Source organism: Trematomus bernacchii, unplaced genomic scaffold (genome assembly GCF_902827165.1).
Source record: "Trematomus bernacchii unplaced genomic scaffold, fTreBer1.1, whole genome shotgun sequence".
Lineage (NCBI taxonomy): Eukaryota > Metazoa > Chordata > Actinopteri > Perciformes > Nototheniidae > Trematomus > Trematomus bernacchii.
Window position 1 is genome coordinate 146,891 of NW_022987822.1, and position 21,970 is coordinate 168,860.

The window sequence follows — 21,970 nt, forward strand, 5'->3', positions numbered from 1 at the left end:
GAAGGAGGCCTTCAGGGATATGTTATCCCGGGGGAGTCCCGAGGCAGTTGCAAGGTACCGACAGGCCCTCTACTCAGGGCCATCCAATCTCTGTACTCCCAAAGCGAGAGCTGGGTCCGGGTCCTCGGCAGGAAGTCGGACCCATTTCCGGTGAGGGTTGGCCTCCGCCAGGGCTGCGCTTTGTCAGCAATCCTGTTTGTAATATTCATGGATAGGATTTCGAGGCGTAGTCGTGGGGGAGGGGGTCTGCAGTTCGGTGGGCTAAGGATTGCACCACTGCTTTTTGCAGATGATGTGGTTCTAATGGCTTCATCGGTCTCCGACCTTCAGCTCTCACTGGATCGGTTCGCAACCGAGTGTGAAGCGGCTGGGATGAGGATCAGCACCTCCAAATCTGAGGCCATGGTTCTCAGCCGGAAACCGATGGACTGTCCTCTCCAAGTAGGGAATGAGTCCTAACCCTACCTTAGTAGTGCGTGAGGCCATATGTACAGACATGTACATGGGACATGAAAACAGTGCATCTCATATTGACAACAAAAAACCTTACTAACCGAGTTTTCTAATTCACTCTAAAAATAAGCCGTTGTGATACACGTGTAGGCAACGTCTGCAGAATCATAAATGATCATTACATTGGGGTCATTAAACCATTATTTCGCTAAGATAAAAAACATTAAGGTTTTGGATTTTAGTGTAATTCACAAATGTTCCACCAGATGGTGTCACACACACCCAGGGTGAAAAGATAACATATTTACCCAGGAATAAGTGTCTGAATCATGGGTACATTAGTGGTCAAAGTCGTGGGAACTGTTTTAATTCAGGAGACAGAGTCATTTAATGAAAACTGGTAGTTCACAATGTGCTATTTCAGCAGAAATAGCAGAATCTGAACATGTGCCAGAACTACAATGCATGTTGTCATGCAGTCTTAAACTGGTGAATCTGTTTAAATGCAGGCAGCAGAGTCACTGCTGTTAGCAGGGTCTCAGAGACCCATAGACCCAGGGTGAAAAGATAACATGTTTACCCCGCTAAAGTGTTAACATGGCTATATTAGTGCTCAAACTCGATTAAACTGTTTTAATTCAAATATTTACAGACATCACAGGTCCATCAAACTTGATATATTTACACTTTGTACCCGTTGGAACACACCCACGAAGTTTGGGGGTTGTGCGCCCTTGTTTACCATATTAACCTATTTATCATCCATAATGGCGTGTTTTTCAGACTTAACATTTTTACAAATGTTATAAATTAGTCTAGAGCTCCATCTATTGGAATTTGAGTGTTTTACACGTCTGTCCATGGAATGCGAGTTTAACTGATAGGCAGCTGGAGTAACATGTACATTGAGACGCATTGGGACATATCATCAACACTTTCAATGTTAACCTTGTACATAAGATGCACAATTTGCTTACCCCAAGTGAAGGAGTTCAAGTATCTCGGGGTCTTGTTCTCGAGTGAGGGAACAATGGAGCGTGAGATGAGCCGGAGAATCGGAGCAGCGGGAGTGGTACTGCAGTCGCTTTACCGTGTGAGGAAAAGAGAGCTGAGCCAGAAGGCAAAGCTCTCTGTCTACCGGGCCATTCTCCTTCCTACCCTCACCTATGGTCATGAAGGATGGGTCATGACCTAAAGAACCAGATCGCGGATACAAGCGTCCGAGATGGGTTTTCTCCGCAGGGTGGCTGGCGTCTCCCTTAGGGATAAGGTGAGAGGTTCAGTTATCTGGGAGGGACTCGGAGTTGAACCACTCCTCCTTCGCGGTGGTTCGGGCAAGTAAGGATGCCACCTAGTAAGGATGCCACCTAGTAAGGATGCCACCTGGTAAGGATGCCACCTAGTAAGGATGCCACCTAGTAAGGATGCCACCTGGTAAGGATGTCACCTAGTAAGGATGCCACCTGGTAAGGATGCTACCTGGGTGCCTCCCTAGGGAATCCCTCCCCGTCGAGGCAAGCACTGTAATTCTCTCCGGTTAGTCCACCAGCAGATGACAAACACCCACCTCTCCGCCTCTTCCAAGGAACCAGGGGACCGTGCGGCAGAGTTTCAGTTAGGTTTTCTTTCGCCGGTCAAGATGTCCGTTAAAGTTTCAATCTTCCGGACAAAATTTGAAAAGTGCCGGTCAAAGGTCTTCTTTGTTATTTATTGAGCTTTAAAACAAATGAATAACGACTCTATATAATAAAACACGGAGGACGGAGATCTCTTTTTCTCCCCCAAACCCAAATCTGGATCAGTTTTGATCAGATCCGTTGCAGCCCCTTTTTTAGAGATTTGGGTATGGAGGAAAATAGAGAGGGTTGTGTTTTCTGACACTTGGTGAGTTCCCTGGAACACCGGGGACACATATTCATGTAGAAAAGACGTACACAAGTGCATTTTGCATGATAGGTCCCCTTTAACGTGGAGAGAGAGAGACATGTTAACATGGAGAGAGAGAAAGAGAGAGAGAGACATGTTAACATGGAGAGAGAGAAAGAGAGAGAGAGACATGTTAACGTGGAGAGAGAGAGAGACATGTTAACATGGAGAGAGAGAAAGAGAGAGAGAGACATGTTAACATGGAGAGAGAGAGAGAGAGAGAGAGAGAGAGAGAGAGAGAGAGAGAGAGAGAGAGAGAGAGAGAGAGAGAGAGAGAGAGAGAGAGACATGTTAACGTGGAGAGAGAGAGACTGGGCGAGGCAGAAATATGTTTACAGACAGAGAGAGAGAGAGAGAGAAAGACAGGGAGGGGTGAGACAGGGAGAGAGAGACATGTTAACCTAGAGAGAGAGAGTGAGGGAGGGGTGAGACAGAGAGAGATGTTTACATAGAGAGAGAGAGAGACAGGGAGGTGTGAGACAGGGAGGGAGAGACATGTTAACATGGAGAGAGAGAGAGAGAGAGAGAGAGAGAGAGAGAGAGAGAGAGAGAGAGAGGGGTGAGACAGCCTGCTCCTCCCCCCTCTGGGTTTCAGGGCGGAGGTCTGACAGAGGAAAGTTAGCGCTCAGTCTGAGCGGAGTTTCTAACTTTGTTCCTCTAACTCACTTCTTCATAACTTCTTCTTCACTTCTTCCTCAATTCTTCCTCACATCCTCTTCCTCAGCAACATGTCGGGCGTCGCGTCCACGCTGGCGAAGAAGCGCGCTCTCGCGGCGGGTTTTGGGACCAATGCGAACGCGACTCGGTACCTGAACCAGGACTTCCTCGCGCTGCGGGAGCAGAGCCGCTCCTCCGGGACTTTGTTCTCAGACCCGACCTTCCCCCCCGCTGCGGAGACGCTGGGCTTCAAAGATCTGGGCCGCGGGTCCCCGAAGGTCCGGGGGGTGACCTGGAAGAGACCGACGGTAAGACCTGGTTTGTTTACAGAATACACACACACACACACACACACACACACACACACACACACACACACACACACGCACACACACACACACACACACACGGAAAAACCCCGGAATCCCTGGCATGTCAAATATGTCAGAAAAACCAGAAACACACATTACTCTGTTTTACCACACACACACACGCACACACACACACACACACACGCACACACGCACACACACACACACACACACGGAAAAACCCCGGAATCCCTGGCATGTCAAATATGTCAGAAAAACCAGAAACACACATTACTCTGTTTTACCACACACACGCACACACACACACACACACACACACACACACACACACACACACACACACACGCACACACACACACACACACAAATTATGGATTTATTAGAGATAGAGTACATATGTTACAGATGTGATGGAAATCAGATGATATAGAGTTATTACAGGGTCGTTAGAGTAGAGCTAGTTAGTATAGAGTGGGTGTAGAGCTAGTTAGTATAGAGTGGGTGTAGAGCTAGTTAGTATAGAGTGGGTGTAGAGCTAGTTAGTATAGAGTGGGTGTAGAGCTAGTTAGTATAGAGTGGGTGTAGAGCTAGTTAGTATAGAGTGGGTGTAGAGCTAGTTAGTATAGAGTGGGTGTAGAGCTAGTTAGTATAGAGTGGGTGTAGAGTTAGTTAGTATAGAGTGGGTGTAGAGCTAGTTAGTATAGAGTGGGTGTAGAGCTAGTTAGTATAGAGTGGGTGTACCCAGATGGAACAGGAAGCAGGGCTCAGACTAAACTGAGACTCATTCATCACATTTATTCTGCTGGAGATGAACTGTTATACTGTTATCATATAGGATGATTTCATGTTGCAGGTCACATATAGGATGATTTCATGTTACAGGTCACATATAGGATGATTTCATGTTGCAGGTCACATATAGGATGATTTCATGTTGCAGGTCACATATAGGATGATTTCATGTTGCAGGTCACATATAGGATGATTTCATGTTACAGGTCACATATAGGATGATTTCATGTTACAGTCACATATAGGATGATTTCATGTTGCAGGTCACATATAGGATGATTTCATGTTGCAGGTCACATATAGGATGATTTCATGTTGCAGGTCACATATAGGATGATTTCATGTTACAGGTCACATATAGGATGATTTCATGTTACAGGTCACATATAGGATGATTTCATGTTGCAGGTCACATATAGGATGATTTCATGTTGCAGGTCACATATAGAAATGTAAAGGTGATATATTATAAATGTTTCTTCAGACCTGGATGTATCTGCTCCACCCTGCTACTGCAGCGTTACAGAATTAATGACATATTCATATCATTAAACAAGACCTTTCAAAACTTGTGATGCAAATACTAATTTCAGGATTTAAATTGAAACTGTGTTCAAATAAATACTTAAAAATAATCTGAGGGAAATGTGAGTCATCAGAGATCCTGCATTCCTGAGAGATGAGTCACTACAACCTCAAAAACAGAGAGGAAAACATCACACACACACACACACACACACACACACACACACACACACACACACACACACACACACACACACACACACACACACACACACACACACACACACACACACACACACACACACAAGTCAGTGTGAGTATTATTCACAGTAATAAAGTATGTTCTGCCCCCCCCCCCCCCTTTAGGAACTTGTCTCTGATCCTGAATTCATTGTGGGCGGAGCCAGCAGAACTGACATCTGCCAGGGAGCTTTGGGTGAGTCTTCTGTACCTGAATGCACCACACTCTGCAGACTGTCCCTGAATGCACCACACTCCCCAGACTGTCCCTGAACGCAGCACACTCTGCAGGCTGTAACATGTTCTCAGTAGAGGGTGTGTGTGTGTGTGTGTGTGTGTGTGTGTGTGTGTGTGTGTGTGTGTGTGTGTGTGTGTGTGTGTGTGTGTGTGTGTGTGTGTGTGTGTGTTTGATTCTCAGCAGAGTGTGTGATCAGTAGAGTGTGTGTGTGTGTTTGATTCTCAGCAGAGTGTGTGATCAGCAGAGTGTGTGACCTGAGGCCTGTACTACGAAGCCGGATGTTCTCTTAGCTAACTTCAGGGTAAACTCTGGCTTTCCGGTCCTACGACGCTGGTTCTCTTTTTAGCGGGCTAGATCTCCATGGTAACTGATGCTGAGCGGCTAACCTGGGTTGCAGGCTAAGAGATCAACTCAGTGAAAGCACCGCCTGCTGACCAATCAGAGCTCCGTGTGCAGAGTTTAAAGATATCAAGTCATATTACAGGATAGAGGAAATACAGAAAAACTGCCGTTGCAGGAAAGACGGCCGTGAAAATCACCTGACTGTGTGAACGTGAACATTAATAGAATATCCCCTCCTCCCATCTTCAGAGCAATCTGACTTTTTTTTTTTTTTTTTTTTTTTAACCTTTATTTAACCAGATAAAAAACATTGAGATAAAATCTCATTTTCAATGCTGACCTGGCCAAGAAGGCAGCAACGTTACACATAACACAAACATATAAAATAGAGAGAACATAACAAAGAAAACAAAAGACGAAAAAGCAGTCACTACATTGTGCACATTAGGACAATTAAAAAAGTACACTACTTGTTACTGCAAGAGCAGCTGGTGGTGAGGACTTCAGACAACTTCAATTTAAAACATGAAATAGAGACAAGTGCCATCAGTTTAAGGCGTGATTGAAGGTCATTCCAAGACCAAGGACCATAATAAGAAAGACTCCTTTTTCCAGCCTCAGTCCGTACAGTAGGAACCTGGACCCGTCTCCAGGCACTGGATCTGAGTTTGTAAGAGTCACAAACTGGGGCAAATCTGACACATATGTAGAGTGGAAGCTTACCTAAAATGGCTTTATACATTAATAAAAACCAGTGCTGCATCCTACGCATAGTAAGTGAGGACCATCCAGTTAGGCTATACAATGTGCAATGATGAGTCCTATAGGGTGCATTTGATATATAACGCAGTGCAGCATGGTAGAGTGGGTCAAGTTTGGCCAAAACAGTGGGACAGGCAAATCTATAAATGGTATCACCGTAGTCCAGCTGGGACAGGAATAAGCCAGAGACCAACCTTTTACGGGATGAAATTGAAAAACAACATTTAAGTCTGTAAAGGAAGCCAAGAGTGAATTTCAATTTCTTTGTTAAAACTTCAATATGGTGTTTAAAGTTCAGATTACTGTCCAACCAAAAGCCCAGATATTTGTAGGTATCAACAAATTCAACAGAAACGCCATCAAGGGTGTCAATGGAGAGGCAAGAGGAGGACGCTGACTTGGGAGCAAAAAGCATTGCTTTGGTTTTCTTACTGTTCAATAGCAGTTTAGAATCAAGAAGCGCTGCAGCGTGATACAATCTGATTTTAAATTGGAAACGGCCATATCCAGAGAAGGAGCACACGAGTATACAATAGTGTCATCAGCATACATATGATAGGTAGAAAATTGCATCTGATTACAAATAGTGTTTACATATGATAAAAAGAGCAAGGGCCCCAAGATAGAGCCCTGTGGAACTCCCTTCTCCAAGGTGACAGGGTCAGAGACAGTACTACCCAACCTGACGCATTGAGTACGGTCGGTTAGATAACTCTGAAACCAGCAAATGGCATTGTGACCGAAACGAAACACCAACATAACATTAGACATAATGTGGTGATCTACAGTGTCAAATGCTTTGGCTAGGTCAATAAACAATGCAACACAAACTGACTTCTTATCCAAAGCAGCCTTAATATCGTCTAAGACTTTCAGACTGGCAGTCACAGTACTGTGCTTTGATCTGAATCCAGATTGCATAGGGTTAAGGATGTTGTGTGAATTTAAAAAAAGTTTTAGCTGAGTAGAAACAAGGGACTCAAGAATCTTTGATAACACAGAAAGATTTGAGATAGGACGATAGTTATTCAACTCCGTGGGATCACCAGCTTTCAAGAGGGGCGATACCAGAGCTTGCTTCCACACAGCTGGCAGTGTGTGAGTGGACAGGGAGAGATTAAAAATATCAGTTACTGGTTGTGCTATCATCTGAGCTGCAATTTTTAAAAAGAACGGGTCAAGGCCGTCAGGCCCGGCAGACTTTTTAGGATCAATCGAGTGCAAACCCTGTAAGACTTCAGAGACCGAGAAATAAGCTAAATCAAAAACAGGGGAGTTCAACTCTTGACTATGGCTGTGAGTACGACCATTTAGAGAGTCATGACTTTGCTCATCAAAAATGTGACCAGCCTTTTTGAAGTGAGCATTAAAGGCATTAGACATACCATACTATTATAACATTAGCGTTAAGAAAGCTTACTTAAATATCTGCCACGACAAAAGTAACCGGATCAGAGTAACATTAAGTACAGTCCGCAGCACTGTGAGTGCAGACGGCAATGTGTCCCATTATCATTCATATCATATCACATCATAATGTATCATATATTTCCTTATCTGAGTCAGCTGAGCCGTATCTGGCCGTGCAACACTCACAGTGTCACATACTGGATGCAGAAGTATTATTTTAAGCAACACATTAAGTTGATGAAACACTCGAGTCAAATGTAATTAAAGTCAGATCGTGTCTTAGACGGGGCAGTGATATCATAAACCTGTTAATGTACGCATTCAAACACTTTCTCTGTTACCAGCTGTATTCACCTTGCAGGTGCAGCTATGTGGCTTTGATCCTGGATAAAGTGTTTAAGTCATGGATGTTTAAAGTTTAACTTCTTCATATTTGACTAATATTAAAATTCACTTTTCATTCAGGAAGTATGACGCTGCGCTGTCAGTACGCTTGTCCATGTTTGAGATTGGTCGAATGCTCCAGATACCACCCCTTTCATGTGAACGCGCACCTAACTAGATAGGACACGGCTGGCTTGAGCGATCCACTTGATAACCAGCGTCGTAGGACAGCTTAGCGAGAGCGCGTATGTTTTGGATTGGGCCAACCGGCTAACTCAAACATATCCAGGTTAGGTTGAACCAGCTTCGTAGTACAGGCCTCAGCAGAGTGTGTAATCAGTAGAGTGTGTTTCTGTTTGATTCTCAGCAGAGTGTGATCAGTAGAGTGTGTGATCAGTAGTGTGTGTGTGTGTGTTTGATTCTCAGCAGAGTGTGTGATCAGTAGAGTGTGTGATCAGTAGTGTGTGTGTGTGTGTGTGTTTGATTCTCAGCAGAGTGTGTGATCAGTAGAGTGTGTGTGTGTGTTTGATTCTCAGCAGAGTGTGTGATCAGTAGTGTGTGTGTGTGTGTTTGATTCTCAGCAGAGTGTGTGATCAGTAGAGTGTGTGTGTGTGTTTGATTCTCAGCAGAGTGTGTGATCAGTAGAGTGTGTGTGTGTGTTTGATTCTCAGCAGAGTGTGTGATCAGTAGTGTGTGTGTGTGTGTTTGATTCTCAGCAGAGTGTGTGATCAGTAGAGTGTGTGTGTGTGTTTGATTCTCAGCAGAGTGTGTGATCAGTAGAGTGTGTGTGTGTGTTTGATTCTCAGCAGAGTGTGTGATCAGCAGAGTGTGTGTGTGTGTTTGATTCTCAGCAGAGTGTGTGATCAGTAGAGTGTGTGTGTGTGTTTGATTCTCAGCAGAGTGTGTGATCAGTAGAGTGTGTGTGTGTGTTTGATTCTCAGCAGAGTGTGTGATCAGTAGTGTGTGTGTGTGTGTTTGATTCTCAGCAGAGTGTGTGATCAGCAGAGTGTGTGTGTGTGTTTGATTCTCAGCAGAGTGTGTGATCAGCAGAGTGTGTGTGTGTGTTTGATTCTCAGCAGAGTGTGTGATCAGTAGAGTGTGTGATCAGTAGTGTGTGTGTGTGTGTGTGTTTGATTCTCAGCAGAGTGTGTGATCAGTAGAGTGTGTGATCAGTAGTGTGTGTGTGTGTGTGTGTTTGATTCTCAGCAGAGTGTGTGATCAGTAGAGTGTGTGATCAGTAGTGTGTGTGTGTGTGTATTTGATTCTCAGCAGAGTGTGTGATCAGCAGAGTGTGTGATCAGGAGTTTTTCCAACAGAGGAGTTAATGAGGACCGGCTGCTGGAATCTGAGGGCGTGCCATGCTGAGCCCTGATTGGCTGAGCAGGACAGGAAGAAGCCTGCCAGCTATTGTTGGGGGGGGGGGGGTGGGGACACACCCTTACACACACACACACACACACACACACACACACACACACACACACACACACACACACCCTCCCTGGTGTGGTGTATGAGTCACAGCATGCCGTGCCATTCTAAACCACAGACTCTGTTGTTGAGCAACTTTTAAAGTTTTGTTTCCACATGTTCAAACACTGGGCAGATGAATATGCAAGATTGGATTACGAAAAATGTGCATATATATACATGTATATAAATGTATATACATATATATATATATGTAGCAACGGTCATTATTATGCTTAGTAGCATTGTGTTATCCAGTATTATACACCTGAAATGTTCAAATTGACAAATCAGAATCGAGTATTCAACTAAGCCATGAAATATACTATATTATTTCATGGTGACTTCTGGCTTTTGCTTGTAATGCACGGTGCATCCTGCAGGGGGCAGTAGTGAGCCTTTAATGCCCTGTGCAGGCTGCAGGGGGCAGTAGTGAGCTTGTAATGCACCGTAAAGCCTGCAGGGGGCAGTAGTGAGCTTGTAATGCACCGTAAAGCCTGCAGGGGGCAGTAGTGAGCCTGTAATGCACCGTACAGCCTGCAGGGGACTGTAGTGAGCATGTAATGCCCTGTGCAGCCTGCAGGGGGCAGTAGTGAGCCTGTAATGCACCTTACTGCCTACAGGGGACTGTAGTGAGCATGTAATGCCCTGTGCAGCCTGCAGGGGGCAGTAGTGAGCCTGTAATGCACCTTACTGCCTGCAGGGGGCAGTAGTGAGCTTGTAATGCACCGTAAAGCCTGCAGAGGGCAGTAGTGAGCCTGTAATGCACCTTACCGCCTGCAGGGGACTGTAGTGAGCATGTAATGCCCTGTGCAGCCTGCAGGGGGCAGTAGTGAGCCTGTAATGCACCTTACTGCCTGCAGGGGGCAGTAGTGAGTTTGTAATGCACCGTAAAGCCTGCAGAGGGCAGTAGTGAGCCTGTAATGCACCTTACCGCCTGCAGGGGACTGTAGTGAGCATGTAATGCCCTGTGCAGCCTGCAGGGGGCAGTAGTGAGCCTGTAATGCACCTTACTGCCTGCAGGGGGCAGTAGTGAGCCTGTAATGCACCGTACAGCCTGCAGGGGGCAGTAGTGAGCCTGTAATGCACCGTACAGCCTGCAGAGGGCAGTAGTGAGCCTGTTTCCTGTTTCCTGTCCAGGTGACTGCTGGCTGTTGGCAGCCATCGCCTCCCTGACCCTGAACGAGTATGTGATGGCCAGAGTCGTTCCCACGGACCAGGGCTTTGGTGACGACTACGCTGGCATCTTCCACTTCCAGGTAACAGGGACGTTAGGGGGGCTGGGGTTAAACGGTCCTCTCTGGGGTTAAACGGTCCTCTGGGGTTAAATGGTCCTCTGGGGTTACAGATGAAGGATCGGGGGTTGAACGGTCCTCTTTGGGGTTAAACGGTCCTCTGGGGTTACAGATGAAGGATCTGGGGTAACAGATGAAGGATTGGGGGTTAAACAGTCCTCTCTGGGGTTAAACGGTCCTGTCTGGGGTAACAGATGAAGGATCAGGGGTTAAACGGTCCTCTCTGGGGTTAAACGGTCCTCTCTGGGGTTAAACGGTCCTCTTTGGGGTTAAACGGTCCTCTCTGGGGTAACAGATGAAGGATTGGGGGTTAAACGGTCCTCTCTGGGGTTAAACGGTCCTCTCTGGGGTAACAGATGAAGGATCAGGGGTTAAACGGTCCTCTCTGGGGTTAAACGGTCCTCTCTGGGGTAACAGATGAAGGATCTGGGGTTAAACGGTCCTCTCTGGGGTAACAGATGAAGGATCTGGGGTTAAACGGTGCTCTCTGGGGTTAAACGGTCCTCTCTGGGGTTAAACGGTCCTCTCTGGGGTAACAGATGAAGGATCTGGGGTTAAACGGTCCTCTCTGGGGTAACAGATGAAGGATCTGGGGTTAAACGGTCCTCTCTGGGGTTAAACGGTCCTCTATGGGGTTAAACAGTCCTCTCTGGGGTTAAACGGTCCTCTCTGGGGTAACAGATGAAGGATCTGGGGTTAAACGGTCCTCTCTGGGGTTAAACGGTCCTCTCTGGGGTTAAACGGTCCTCTCTGGGGTAACAGATGAAGGATCTGGGGTTAAACGGTCCTCTCTGGGGTTAAACGGTCCTCTCTGGGGTAACAGATGAAGGATCAGGGGTTAAACGGTCCTCTCTGGGGTTAAACGGTCCTCTCTGGGGTAACAGATGAAGGATCAGGGGTTAAACGGTCCTCTCTGGGGTAACAGATGAAGGATCAGGGGTTAAACGGTCCTCTCTGGGGTTAAACGGTCCTCTTTGGGGTTAAACAGTCCTCTCTGGGGTTAAACGGTCCTCTCTGGGGTTAAACAGTCCTCTCTGGGGTTAAACGGTCCTCTCTGGGGTAACAGATGAAGGATCGGGGGTTAAACGGTCCTCTCTGGGGTTAAACGGTCCTCTCTGGGGTTAAACGGTCCTCTCTGGGGTAACAGATGAAGGATCTGGGGTTAAACGGTCCTCTTTGGGGTTAAACGGTCCTCTCTGGGGTTAAACGGTCCTCTCTGGGGTAACAGATGAAGGATCTGGGGTTAAACGGTCCTCTCTGGGGTTAAACGGTCCTCTCTGGGGTTAAACGGTCCTCTCTGGGGTAACAGATGAAGGATCAGGGGTTAAACGGTCCTCTCTGGGGTTAAACGGTCCTCTCTGGGGTTAAACGGTCCTCTCTGGGGTAACAGATGAAGGATCTGGGGTTAAACGGTCCTCTCTGGGGTTAAACGGTCCTCTCTGGGGTTACAGATGAAGGATCTGGGGTTAAACGGTCCTCTCTGGGGTTAAACGGTCCTCTCTGGGGTTAAACAGTCCTCTCTGGGGTAACAGATGAAGGATCATTGCTGAAGTCAGCTGAGAATCGGTCCACACTTCCTTATTGGAAAACAGAAAGAGGAACTGTTGATTATTACATGTTTCCAGTGGGATTTAACCAGTTAAACCCCACGGCCCGCGGGCGGGGGCAAAACGCAACATCTTGCAAGAAACAGCGTCTGAGGGCTTCTTAACATTTAATAAACTATTAATGTGTCATACCCACTTAACGGGAAGAAACTCAGCTATCAGACAATATTAACCATTTTTAGCAAAACTAAACATAAGGGTAATAACAAAGGCTCTGAATTAGCCCTGAGCTAAAAAATGCTAACACACTTAGCACAGAACTCACGTTAAAATACCCTTATTACTTATCGGATCTGCACAAACAAGATATCGATTAGCAAGCTGAGATTCCACAGAACAGGTATTAGTATCATCACTGAGCGATCAGAACTCGCGGCCAAATGACAACAAACAACAACAAAATAATTAGCTTTACGGGACCAAATCGGAAAATAAGTCTTACCGTTGCTGTTTCTGATCTAAAGTTGTGTTCAATGGCATTAAAATGATAAAAATGCTGCTGAAGGTTAATCCAATGTGTCTGTGTCACTTTGAAATGATTTCTGATAATCCATCAGCAGATTTATGGCAATAACGGAGATTTCATATTAGCTGCTAACGATAGACACCAGAGTGTATGACAGCTTCCGGTTTTGGGCATCCTGGCTGCGCAGCACTCATTCACCAATGGGTAATGTTTAGATGGATTTTAGGAACTTCCCCTCGATTCTATTGGCTCTAACGGTTAAAAAGAGATGTCAAAATCGACCGAGGGGGGCCAGAGATATGGAAAATCCACCCAAATCACCCCAGAAGTGTTTTTTTTTCTAAATCTCTCTTAAAAAGGTCAAATGTCACTTGTTTTGCATCAATCTTGATACAGGGTACTTATTATATGTTGTACTTTGGATTCCTAAAGCTTTTAGTCTACTATCCCATCATTCAAGGGTAGTTTTCACTATAAGTAATGTTTTTCTTTTGGACGGACACTATCATTTACAGTTTCTTACCGTGTTCAATCTGAATTTACTTTAAAATAAACAAATTCTATATTGATTCTGACTTTTCTAAATCCAACTCACAGGCTTATCATTAATTTACCCCTTTTAGAAGTGAATATATAGTCATTTGTTCTGGGAATGTCATTTTCGAGCCTGAGACCTGAAAAACAGGCTCAGGGCTCAACTGTTAAACAACTTGCAGGTTTAAAAACCCAAAGAATAGTGAGGATCATAGAGGAGGGTTGTTCTTGTTCCTGTATTGGAGCAGAGTGTAAAGCTGAAAGCAGAAAGAATGATTCATTAGGAGAGATTTTCAGAGTAAAAGTCTTCACTGTGTGTGTAGTTCTGGCAGTTCTGGGAGTGGGGATTTTCAAAGTAAAAGTCTTCACTGTGTGTGTAGTTCTGGCAGTTCTGGGAGTGGGGATTTTCAAAGTAAAAGTCTCCACTGTGTGTGTAGTTCTGGCAGTTCGGGGAGTGGGGATTTTCAGAGTAAAAGTCTTCACTGTGTGTGTAGTTCTGGCAGTTCGGGGAGTGGGGATTTTCAAAGTAAAAGTCTTCACTGTGTGTGTAGTTCTGGCAGTTCGGGGAGTGGGGATTTTCAAAGTAAAAGTCTTCACTGTGTGTGTAGTTCTGGCAGTTCGGGGAGTGGGTGGACGTTGTGATCGACGACCGGCTGCCGGTGAAAGACGGAGAGCTGCTGTTCGTTCACTCTGCTGAGGGGAGGGAGTTCTGGAGCGCTCTGCTGGAGAAAGCCTACGCCAAGTAAGAGAGACACACACACACACACACACACACACACACACACACACACACACACACACACACACACACACACACACACACACACACACACACTGCTGGAGAGAGCCGACGCCAAGTAAGAGACGAAATCTAGTGAAAGTAGTGACAGTAAAAGTAGTCATTGTGCAGATTGGTCCATTTCAGAATAATATATATGATATGTTTTATAATGATTGATCATGAAAGTGTTCTCAAAGCTGGTAAAGGTGCAGCTAGTTTGAATGACTTTGTATACTGCAGGGTAGCTTGTGAATTTACTCCAGGTGGAACTAAAGTCTGATTTAACGGCCCGTCCACACAGCAGCGTTCAAAAAATCTTCCAACGCTTCTACCCATTCACTTTGAATGGGGTGACGTCACTTTGCCTCACTTTTTGCCGAACTGCATTGTGGGAAGCAGAGCGGAGCTTTCCAGGCATCTCAGGATTCAAAAGTTGAGCAATGTTCAACTTTTGAAGCTGAGGTGGAAGCGTCAGCCAATCAAATCCCGTTTATGCAAATCTGACAGTTCAAGCGCTAGCCAATCAAACGGCGTGTATGCTGGGAGAGACATACCACAGGTCATTTCCTCATATTCCAAAACATGGAGGAGAAATGAGCGGTAGGGAATCACCCGGTGCTTTATGACCAGTCCCTATTTACCTACCGGGATACAAACCGGAGGAGCCAGGCATGGAGGGAGGTGGCAGAGACAGTGGTAGGTTTTCGCCTGTTTGGGGAGTTTATATCCAGTTTACTTCAAACTTTTTTGCTTTGTATGTCAGGGGGCGGGAGATTCATGTGATTGGTTGTTGGTCGCGTTGCTCGCAAAAAATCCCCAAGCTTCAGATACGCCCACCTCCAAGATTTTTTTAACGCTGCTGTGTGGACGCTCCGTAACACTTGATTAGATTTCACATCATTCATCCACATCTGTAAAGTAACTAAAGGGATTAAATACATGTAGTGGAGTAATAGTACACCACGTACCTCTGAACTATAGTGGAGTAGAAGTACACAGTAGCATAGCATGGAAATACTCCAGTAAAGTACAAGTACCTCCGAATTGTACTTAAGTCCAGTACTTGAATAAATGTACCTCTGGGTAGTACACTGAGGATAAACCGTAGTGTTCGATCAGTCGTAGTATCTGCTGCTTTCTGTCACAGGGTGTGCGGCTGCTATGAAGCTCTGTCTGGCGGATCCACCATGGAGGGCTTTGAGGATTTCACTGGAGGCATCGCTGAGAACTTCGACCTGCAGCGCCCCCCTTCAAACCTGTTCCAGATCATGAAGAAGGCGCTGGAGGCCGGAGCCCTGATGGGCTGCTCCATCGACGCGAGTTATCTCCTTTATTCTCAAGGATTTGATTGTCATTTAAGTTGTTCTTATGGTGTTTCTTCTTCCAGGAATGGTGATATCTTATATCAAATAATAAAACTGAAATATTTAGATGAGGGTTAGGGTTAACCCTAACCCTAAACCCTAACGGTTAGAGTTATAGATCAAGGTTGTGATTTTCACTAAGCCGTCCCTGTTGTTGTGGGTTGCAGATCACAAGCGCCTCAGACTCAGAGGCTGTCACTCGTCAGAAACTTGTGAAAGGACACGCCTACTCTCTGACCGGTGCCGTGGAGGTGAGGTCACTGACACCTAACCCTACCCTTCCACTGACACCTAAACCTAACCCTAACCCTTCCACTGACACCTAAACCTAATCCTACCCTTCCACTGACACCTAAACCTAACCCTAACCCTTCCACTGACACCTAAACCTAACCCTACCCTTCCACTGACACCTAACCCTAACCCTTCCACTGACACCTAAACCTAACTCTACCCTTCCACTGACACCTAAACCTAACCCTACCCTTCCACTGACACCTAAACCTAACCCTTCCACTGACACCTAAACCTAACCCTAACCCTTCCACTGACACCTAAACCTAACCCTACCCTTCCACTGACACCTAAACCTAACCCTACCCTTCCACTGACACCTAAACCTAACCCTAACCCTTCCACTGACACCTAACCCGTGGAGGTGAGGTCACGACCCCCGACTGGAAGAGGAGCGATGAAAGGAGATGAAACTAAACAATGTGTTTTCCTTCAGGTGAACTACCGGGGGCGCCAGGAGAAACTGGTGAGGATCAGAAACCCCTGGGGTCAAGTGGAGTGGACCGGGCCCTGGAGCGACGGGTAACCAAACACACCAACACACAGACACACAGCATGACCAAACACACCACAACACACAGACACACAGCATGACCCAAACACACCACAACACACAGACACACAGCATGACCCAAACACATCAAACACACCAACACACAGACACACAGCATGACCCAAACACACCACAACACACAGCATGACCCAAACACACCACACCACAGCATGACCCAAACACACCAAACACACCCACCACACACATGACCCAAACCACCACACACCCAGCATGACCCAAACACACACAAACACACAGCATGACCCAAACACACCAACACACAGCATGACCCAAACACACCAAACACACCAACACACACAGCATGACCCAAACACACCACAACACACAGCATGACCCAAACACACCAAACACACAGCATAGCCCAAACACACCAAACACACCAAACACAGCACAACACACAGCATGACCCAAACACACCACAACACACAGCATGACCCAAACACACCAAACACAGCACAACACACAGCACAACACACAGCATGACCCAAACACACCACAACACACAGCATGACCCAAACACACCAAACACAGCACAACACACAGCATGACCCAAACACACCAACACACAGCATGACCCAAACACACCAAACACACAGCATGACCCAAACACACCAACACACAGCATGACCCAAACACACCACAACACACAGCATGACCCAAACACACCAAACACAGCACAACACACAGCATGACCCAAACACACCACAACACACAGACACACAGCATGACCCAAACACACCACAACACACAGACACACAGCATGACCCAAACACATCAAACACACCAACACACAGACACACAGCATGACCCAAACACACCACAACACACAGCATGACCCAAACACACCAAACACACCACAACACACAGCATGACCCAAAAACAACAACACCCAGCATGACCCAAACACACCAACACACAGCATGACCCAAACACACCAACACACAGCATGACCCAAACACACCAACACACAGCATGACCCAAACACACCAACACACAGCATGACCCAAACACACCCAACACACAGCATGACCCAAACACACCAACACACAGCATGACCCAAACACACCAACACACAGCATGACCCAAACACACCAACACACAGCATGACCCAAACACACCAAACACAGCACAACACACAGCATGACCCAAACACACCACAACACACAGACACACAGCATGACCCAAACACACCACAACACACAGACACACAGCATGACCCAAACACATCAAACACACCAACACACAGACACACAGCATGACCCAAACACACCACAACACACAGCATGACCCAAACACACCACAACACACAGCATGACCCAAACACACCAAACACAGCATGACCCAAACACACCAACACACAGCATGACCCAAACACACCACAACACACAGCATGACCCAAACACACCAACACACAGCATGACCCAAACACACCAAACACACAGCATGACCCAAACACACCAACACACAGCATGACCCAAACACACCAAACACAGCACAACACACAGCATGACCCAAACACACCAACACAGCACAACACACAGCATGACCCAAACACACCACAACACACAGCATGACCCAAACACACCAAACACAGCACAACACACAGCATGACCCAAACACACCAAACACAGCACAACACACAGCATGACCCAAACACACCAACACACAGCATGACCCAAACACACCAACACACAGCATGACCCAAACACACCACAACACACAGCATGACCCAAACACACCAACACACAGCATGACCCAAACACACCAACACACAGCATGACCCAAACACACCACAACACAGACACACATGTATGTTTACTGAGAAAGGTTTTTCAGTCCCTCGGTCTTCCAGTATGTTCTAGTAAATGAGTTCCAGAAGAGGTCAGTTGAAATGAGATGGAGAGCGGTGGCTCGGACAGTGAAGACATTTCTGTTGGTTTTCTTGAAGCCTCACAGAACTCCTTTATGTCCTTTCATTTCCACGTTAAGCTTGGGCTCATGTTTTCATGTTCTGAGACAAACTCAGTGTCATTCAAATCTTTGTCCTCGCACAGATCGATGGAGTGGAACAATGTGCAGGGAGATTGTCCACATGCCAACGCAGAGGACGGCGAGTTCTGGTGAGGACATGAACACACATATGTTAGTATTTATGTGCAGTGGAGGAAATATGTATTTGATTCCTTGGAGGTTTTGTAAGTTTGCTCACTTACAAAGAAATGAACAGTCTATAATTGTAATAGTAGGTTTATTTTAACAGTGAGAGTAAGAATATCAAAAAATATATATGTAATAAATGAGTTCGGTTCAGAGGATAAAACACGTACAACATTAATTCAACTCGATATTTGTTCACTTGAATTTCACTTTGAATGCTTGGATAATCTCAATGGGTGAATACATTTTTTTTTTTACAAAAAAATGACACTGAAGCTTTCTCAGGGTGGGCCAATGAGTAAACTGGGTGGGCCTGGGCCCACCCTGGCCCTATGGTGGCTACGCCACTGGCTCAAAGTAATGACTATTTAGTATGACTGATACACATATTTAAACATAAAAGCTTTTCTCAGACATAAATGAAAGACTTGGTGAGACATAATGGTACTCAGACTGGAAAGGCTTTGTGTATATTCTTGAACAAGCGTCCAAGCAGTCCATCAGGGTGAGCAGAGCCAAGCCAAGATGACCATTCAAGAACCTTGAGGTGTTCCTCCAACAAACTCTCTGTACGGTTTCCTCTCAGTCTACGGACATGTCCTTTGACGGTCGACCAAGCTCTTTCTATATGTTGGGTATGACTGCCGTCTGGGGGTTCACAAACGACCTGCTGTGGTTTATGGTGTAGTGGTTGTACCCCATGTTACTCAGCACTCTCCTGTATGCCCTCCACTCATCACTCATGATGCTACTTCCTGACTTAACATGCCGTCCAATCAGAGGGACACGGTGGCATCTTGATCGTTTCTCCACTAGTTTCAACACTAGTCTCCACCTTTTGTCTTTAACTCCCATCATTCCGAAGACCCATTTCTTCCTTCTCCAGGTATGTCCAAAGCGTCCACGTGCATACTAACAACAAATAAATCATAACATCATCTTAGTTAACAACAAAATGCACACAAATTACAGTAAAAATGGTTGCACATGATGTTTCAAAATGCCATACTTGTTTATTAGGTGCATTGTATAACATAATGTAAGGATAATTATACAGGAATGGTCCATATTGATGATTTTTTAAAATTCTCTTTTACAAGAAAGCCCAGTCTATAACTGCCGAACATAGGAACTGGGTACAGTACCTTCTCCCAGACACAAATACTCAAATAAAATAGTTTACTTTATCAGCATTGGTATTACCAATGCTTACTATTTATTTGATACCAATTTGGTAATACAATTAATAAAAAGAACAAGGTTTGGGTTCGTTCTTCAGATGACTGTGACGTTAACGTGTAAGCTCAATAATGAATTTCAGCTCAACCAACCATATTGTAATATCTAAGTAATCATCTTGAAATATGACATTATTATTTGTAATATACACACATCTTATTGTGAGGTTGATTTCACATACACTACGCCTCTCTTCAACACTACTTTGACGTTAGCTTGTCTACATAATCGAGCATAGCGAATTTAAATGAACCTTAGCGATGCATAAAGTTACCTTCCTAATAAACTATCTCTCTAAGTTACAAGGATGACCTTATTTTACCTTCCTCAAACAGAAGCCGTTTGTATTATCCCACTTAACACTTAACACTTCTCGATTATGTTTTAACTTGGAGGCTACGATCAGCATCGTTAGCACAGATGTATCTACAACTCGCTTACACGCTAACCCAAGCTTTAACATTCATTACGTAGCTGATTAAAATCATAAACACATAAATAAAGTACTCGCATTTCACTTACTGTAAATGTCTGTTTTAACCGCAGAGCGAGTCACAATAGTCCGATATAAGCATGAAGAATAGTCCACAAGGCACCAGCACAACAAAGACGGCCGAGTTCAAGTTATGTTCCCCGGATGAGTTGAGCAGGCAGAGCCCATGTAGCATCACGGAGCTGCTAGCAGAGAGACAGGAAGCTAACAGCAGCAGTCACTGCCATGTATGGTAGTAACTCATTAATAAATGAGAATGTGTTTTACCCTTTACAATAAGAGTCCCTTTTGGCAGTTTTAAATGTTAGTAACTCATAAATAAATGGTCATAAAGAGATGCCAAGAAACATCAAGATGGAAGGGGGAGAATCCACTCAGTGAACAACAGATACCAAGGATGCTGGCTGATGAAAAAGACGAAGTAAGCTAGGTAGCCAATATAAGGCTTAGTCATCTTGCCAAATAGTGAGCCTGTGTTGATGTATGGCAACTATGTTAGAACTGGTTTATAAACGGTTCTTAATGATTGATAAAGTGTTTACAACCTAATTAATAACCTAATTATAAACCCTTTATGAATCCTTGATAAGGGTAGTCTTATTGTAAAGTGGTACCGGTATATTTATACAGAGCTCTTCCCTCTCTCTGCAGGATGTCCTACACCGACTTCCTGCGTCACTACTCTCGGGTGGAGGTTTGCACTCTGACCCCCGACACCATCGACGACGACTCCGTCAAACACTGGAGCGTCACCAAGTTAGACGGCAGCTGGAGGAAAGGGTCCACCGCCGGAGGCTGCAGGAACCACCCCTGTGAGTACAGAACCCTAACCCTCTGTGACCCCTGTGAGTACAGAACCCTAACCCTCTGTGACCCCCAAGTTCCTCTGTGACCCCCCAGACCCTCTGTGACCCCCCAGACCCTCTGTGACCGCCAGACCCACTGTGACCCCCCAGACCCTCTGTGACCCCCCAGACCCACTGTAACCCCTGTGAGTACAGGACTAACCCTTCAGTGTAACCCCTGTGAGTACAGGACTCACCCTTCAGTGTAACCCCTGTGAGTACAGGACTAACCCTTCACTGTAACCCCTGTGAGTACAGGACTAACCCTTCAGTGTAACCCCTGTGAGTACAGGACTCACCCTTCTTCACTGTAACCCCTGTGAGTACAGGACTCACCCTTCTTCACTGTAACCCCTGTGAGTACAGGACTCACCCTTCTTCACTGTAACCCCTGTGAGTACAGGACTCACCCTTCTTCACTGTAACCCCTGTGAGTACAGGACTAACCCTTCAGTGTAACCCCTGTGAGTACAGGACTCACCCTTCTTCACTGTAACCCCTGTGAGTACAGGACTAACCCTTCTTCACTGTAACCCCTGTGAGTACAGGACTAACCCTTCAGTGTAACCCCTGTGAGTACAGGACTAACCCTTCACTGTAACAGGACGTGGTCCTCCTCACTGTAAACGCTGGGTTTGACACCTCTCGATCAGATGTGGGTATTTCTGTGGAAGTAGGAGGTTTAACCTGTTACGCACCGCCCCCCCGGTACCGGGCGGATAAACGCGTCATTTGCAGGAAACAACGTCTAAGGAATCTTAATATTTAATAAACTATGAATGTTTTATAT

The 21,970-nt window shown here is 45.6% G+C and overlaps 1 protein-coding gene across 1 annotated transcript in view; it reads left to right on the forward strand.

The window, feature by feature from the left end:
* Positions 1 to 2,951: 2,951 nt before the first annotated feature.
* The window catches only part of LOC117499313 (calpain-2 catalytic subunit-like), a 30,114-nt gene continuing 11,095 nt past the window's right edge, over positions 2,952 to 21,970 (forward strand). The window contains exons 1-9 of the mRNA XM_034151650.1: positions 2,952 to 3,344; positions 5,052 to 5,121; positions 10,672 to 10,790; positions 14,042 to 14,175; positions 15,362 to 15,530; positions 15,746 to 15,829; positions 16,309 to 16,394; positions 18,501 to 18,566; positions 20,987 to 21,147. Coding sequence (XP_034007541.1) covers positions 3,108 to 3,344; positions 5,052 to 5,121; positions 10,672 to 10,790; positions 14,042 to 14,175; positions 15,362 to 15,530; positions 15,746 to 15,829; positions 16,309 to 16,394; positions 18,501 to 18,566; positions 20,987 to 21,147 — 1,126 coding nt within the window. The 5' untranslated portion in view covers positions 2,952 to 3,107. The remainder of the gene's footprint in view (positions 3,345 to 5,051; positions 5,122 to 10,671; positions 10,791 to 14,041; positions 14,176 to 15,361; positions 15,531 to 15,745; positions 15,830 to 16,308; positions 16,395 to 18,500; positions 18,567 to 20,986; positions 21,148 to 21,970) is intronic.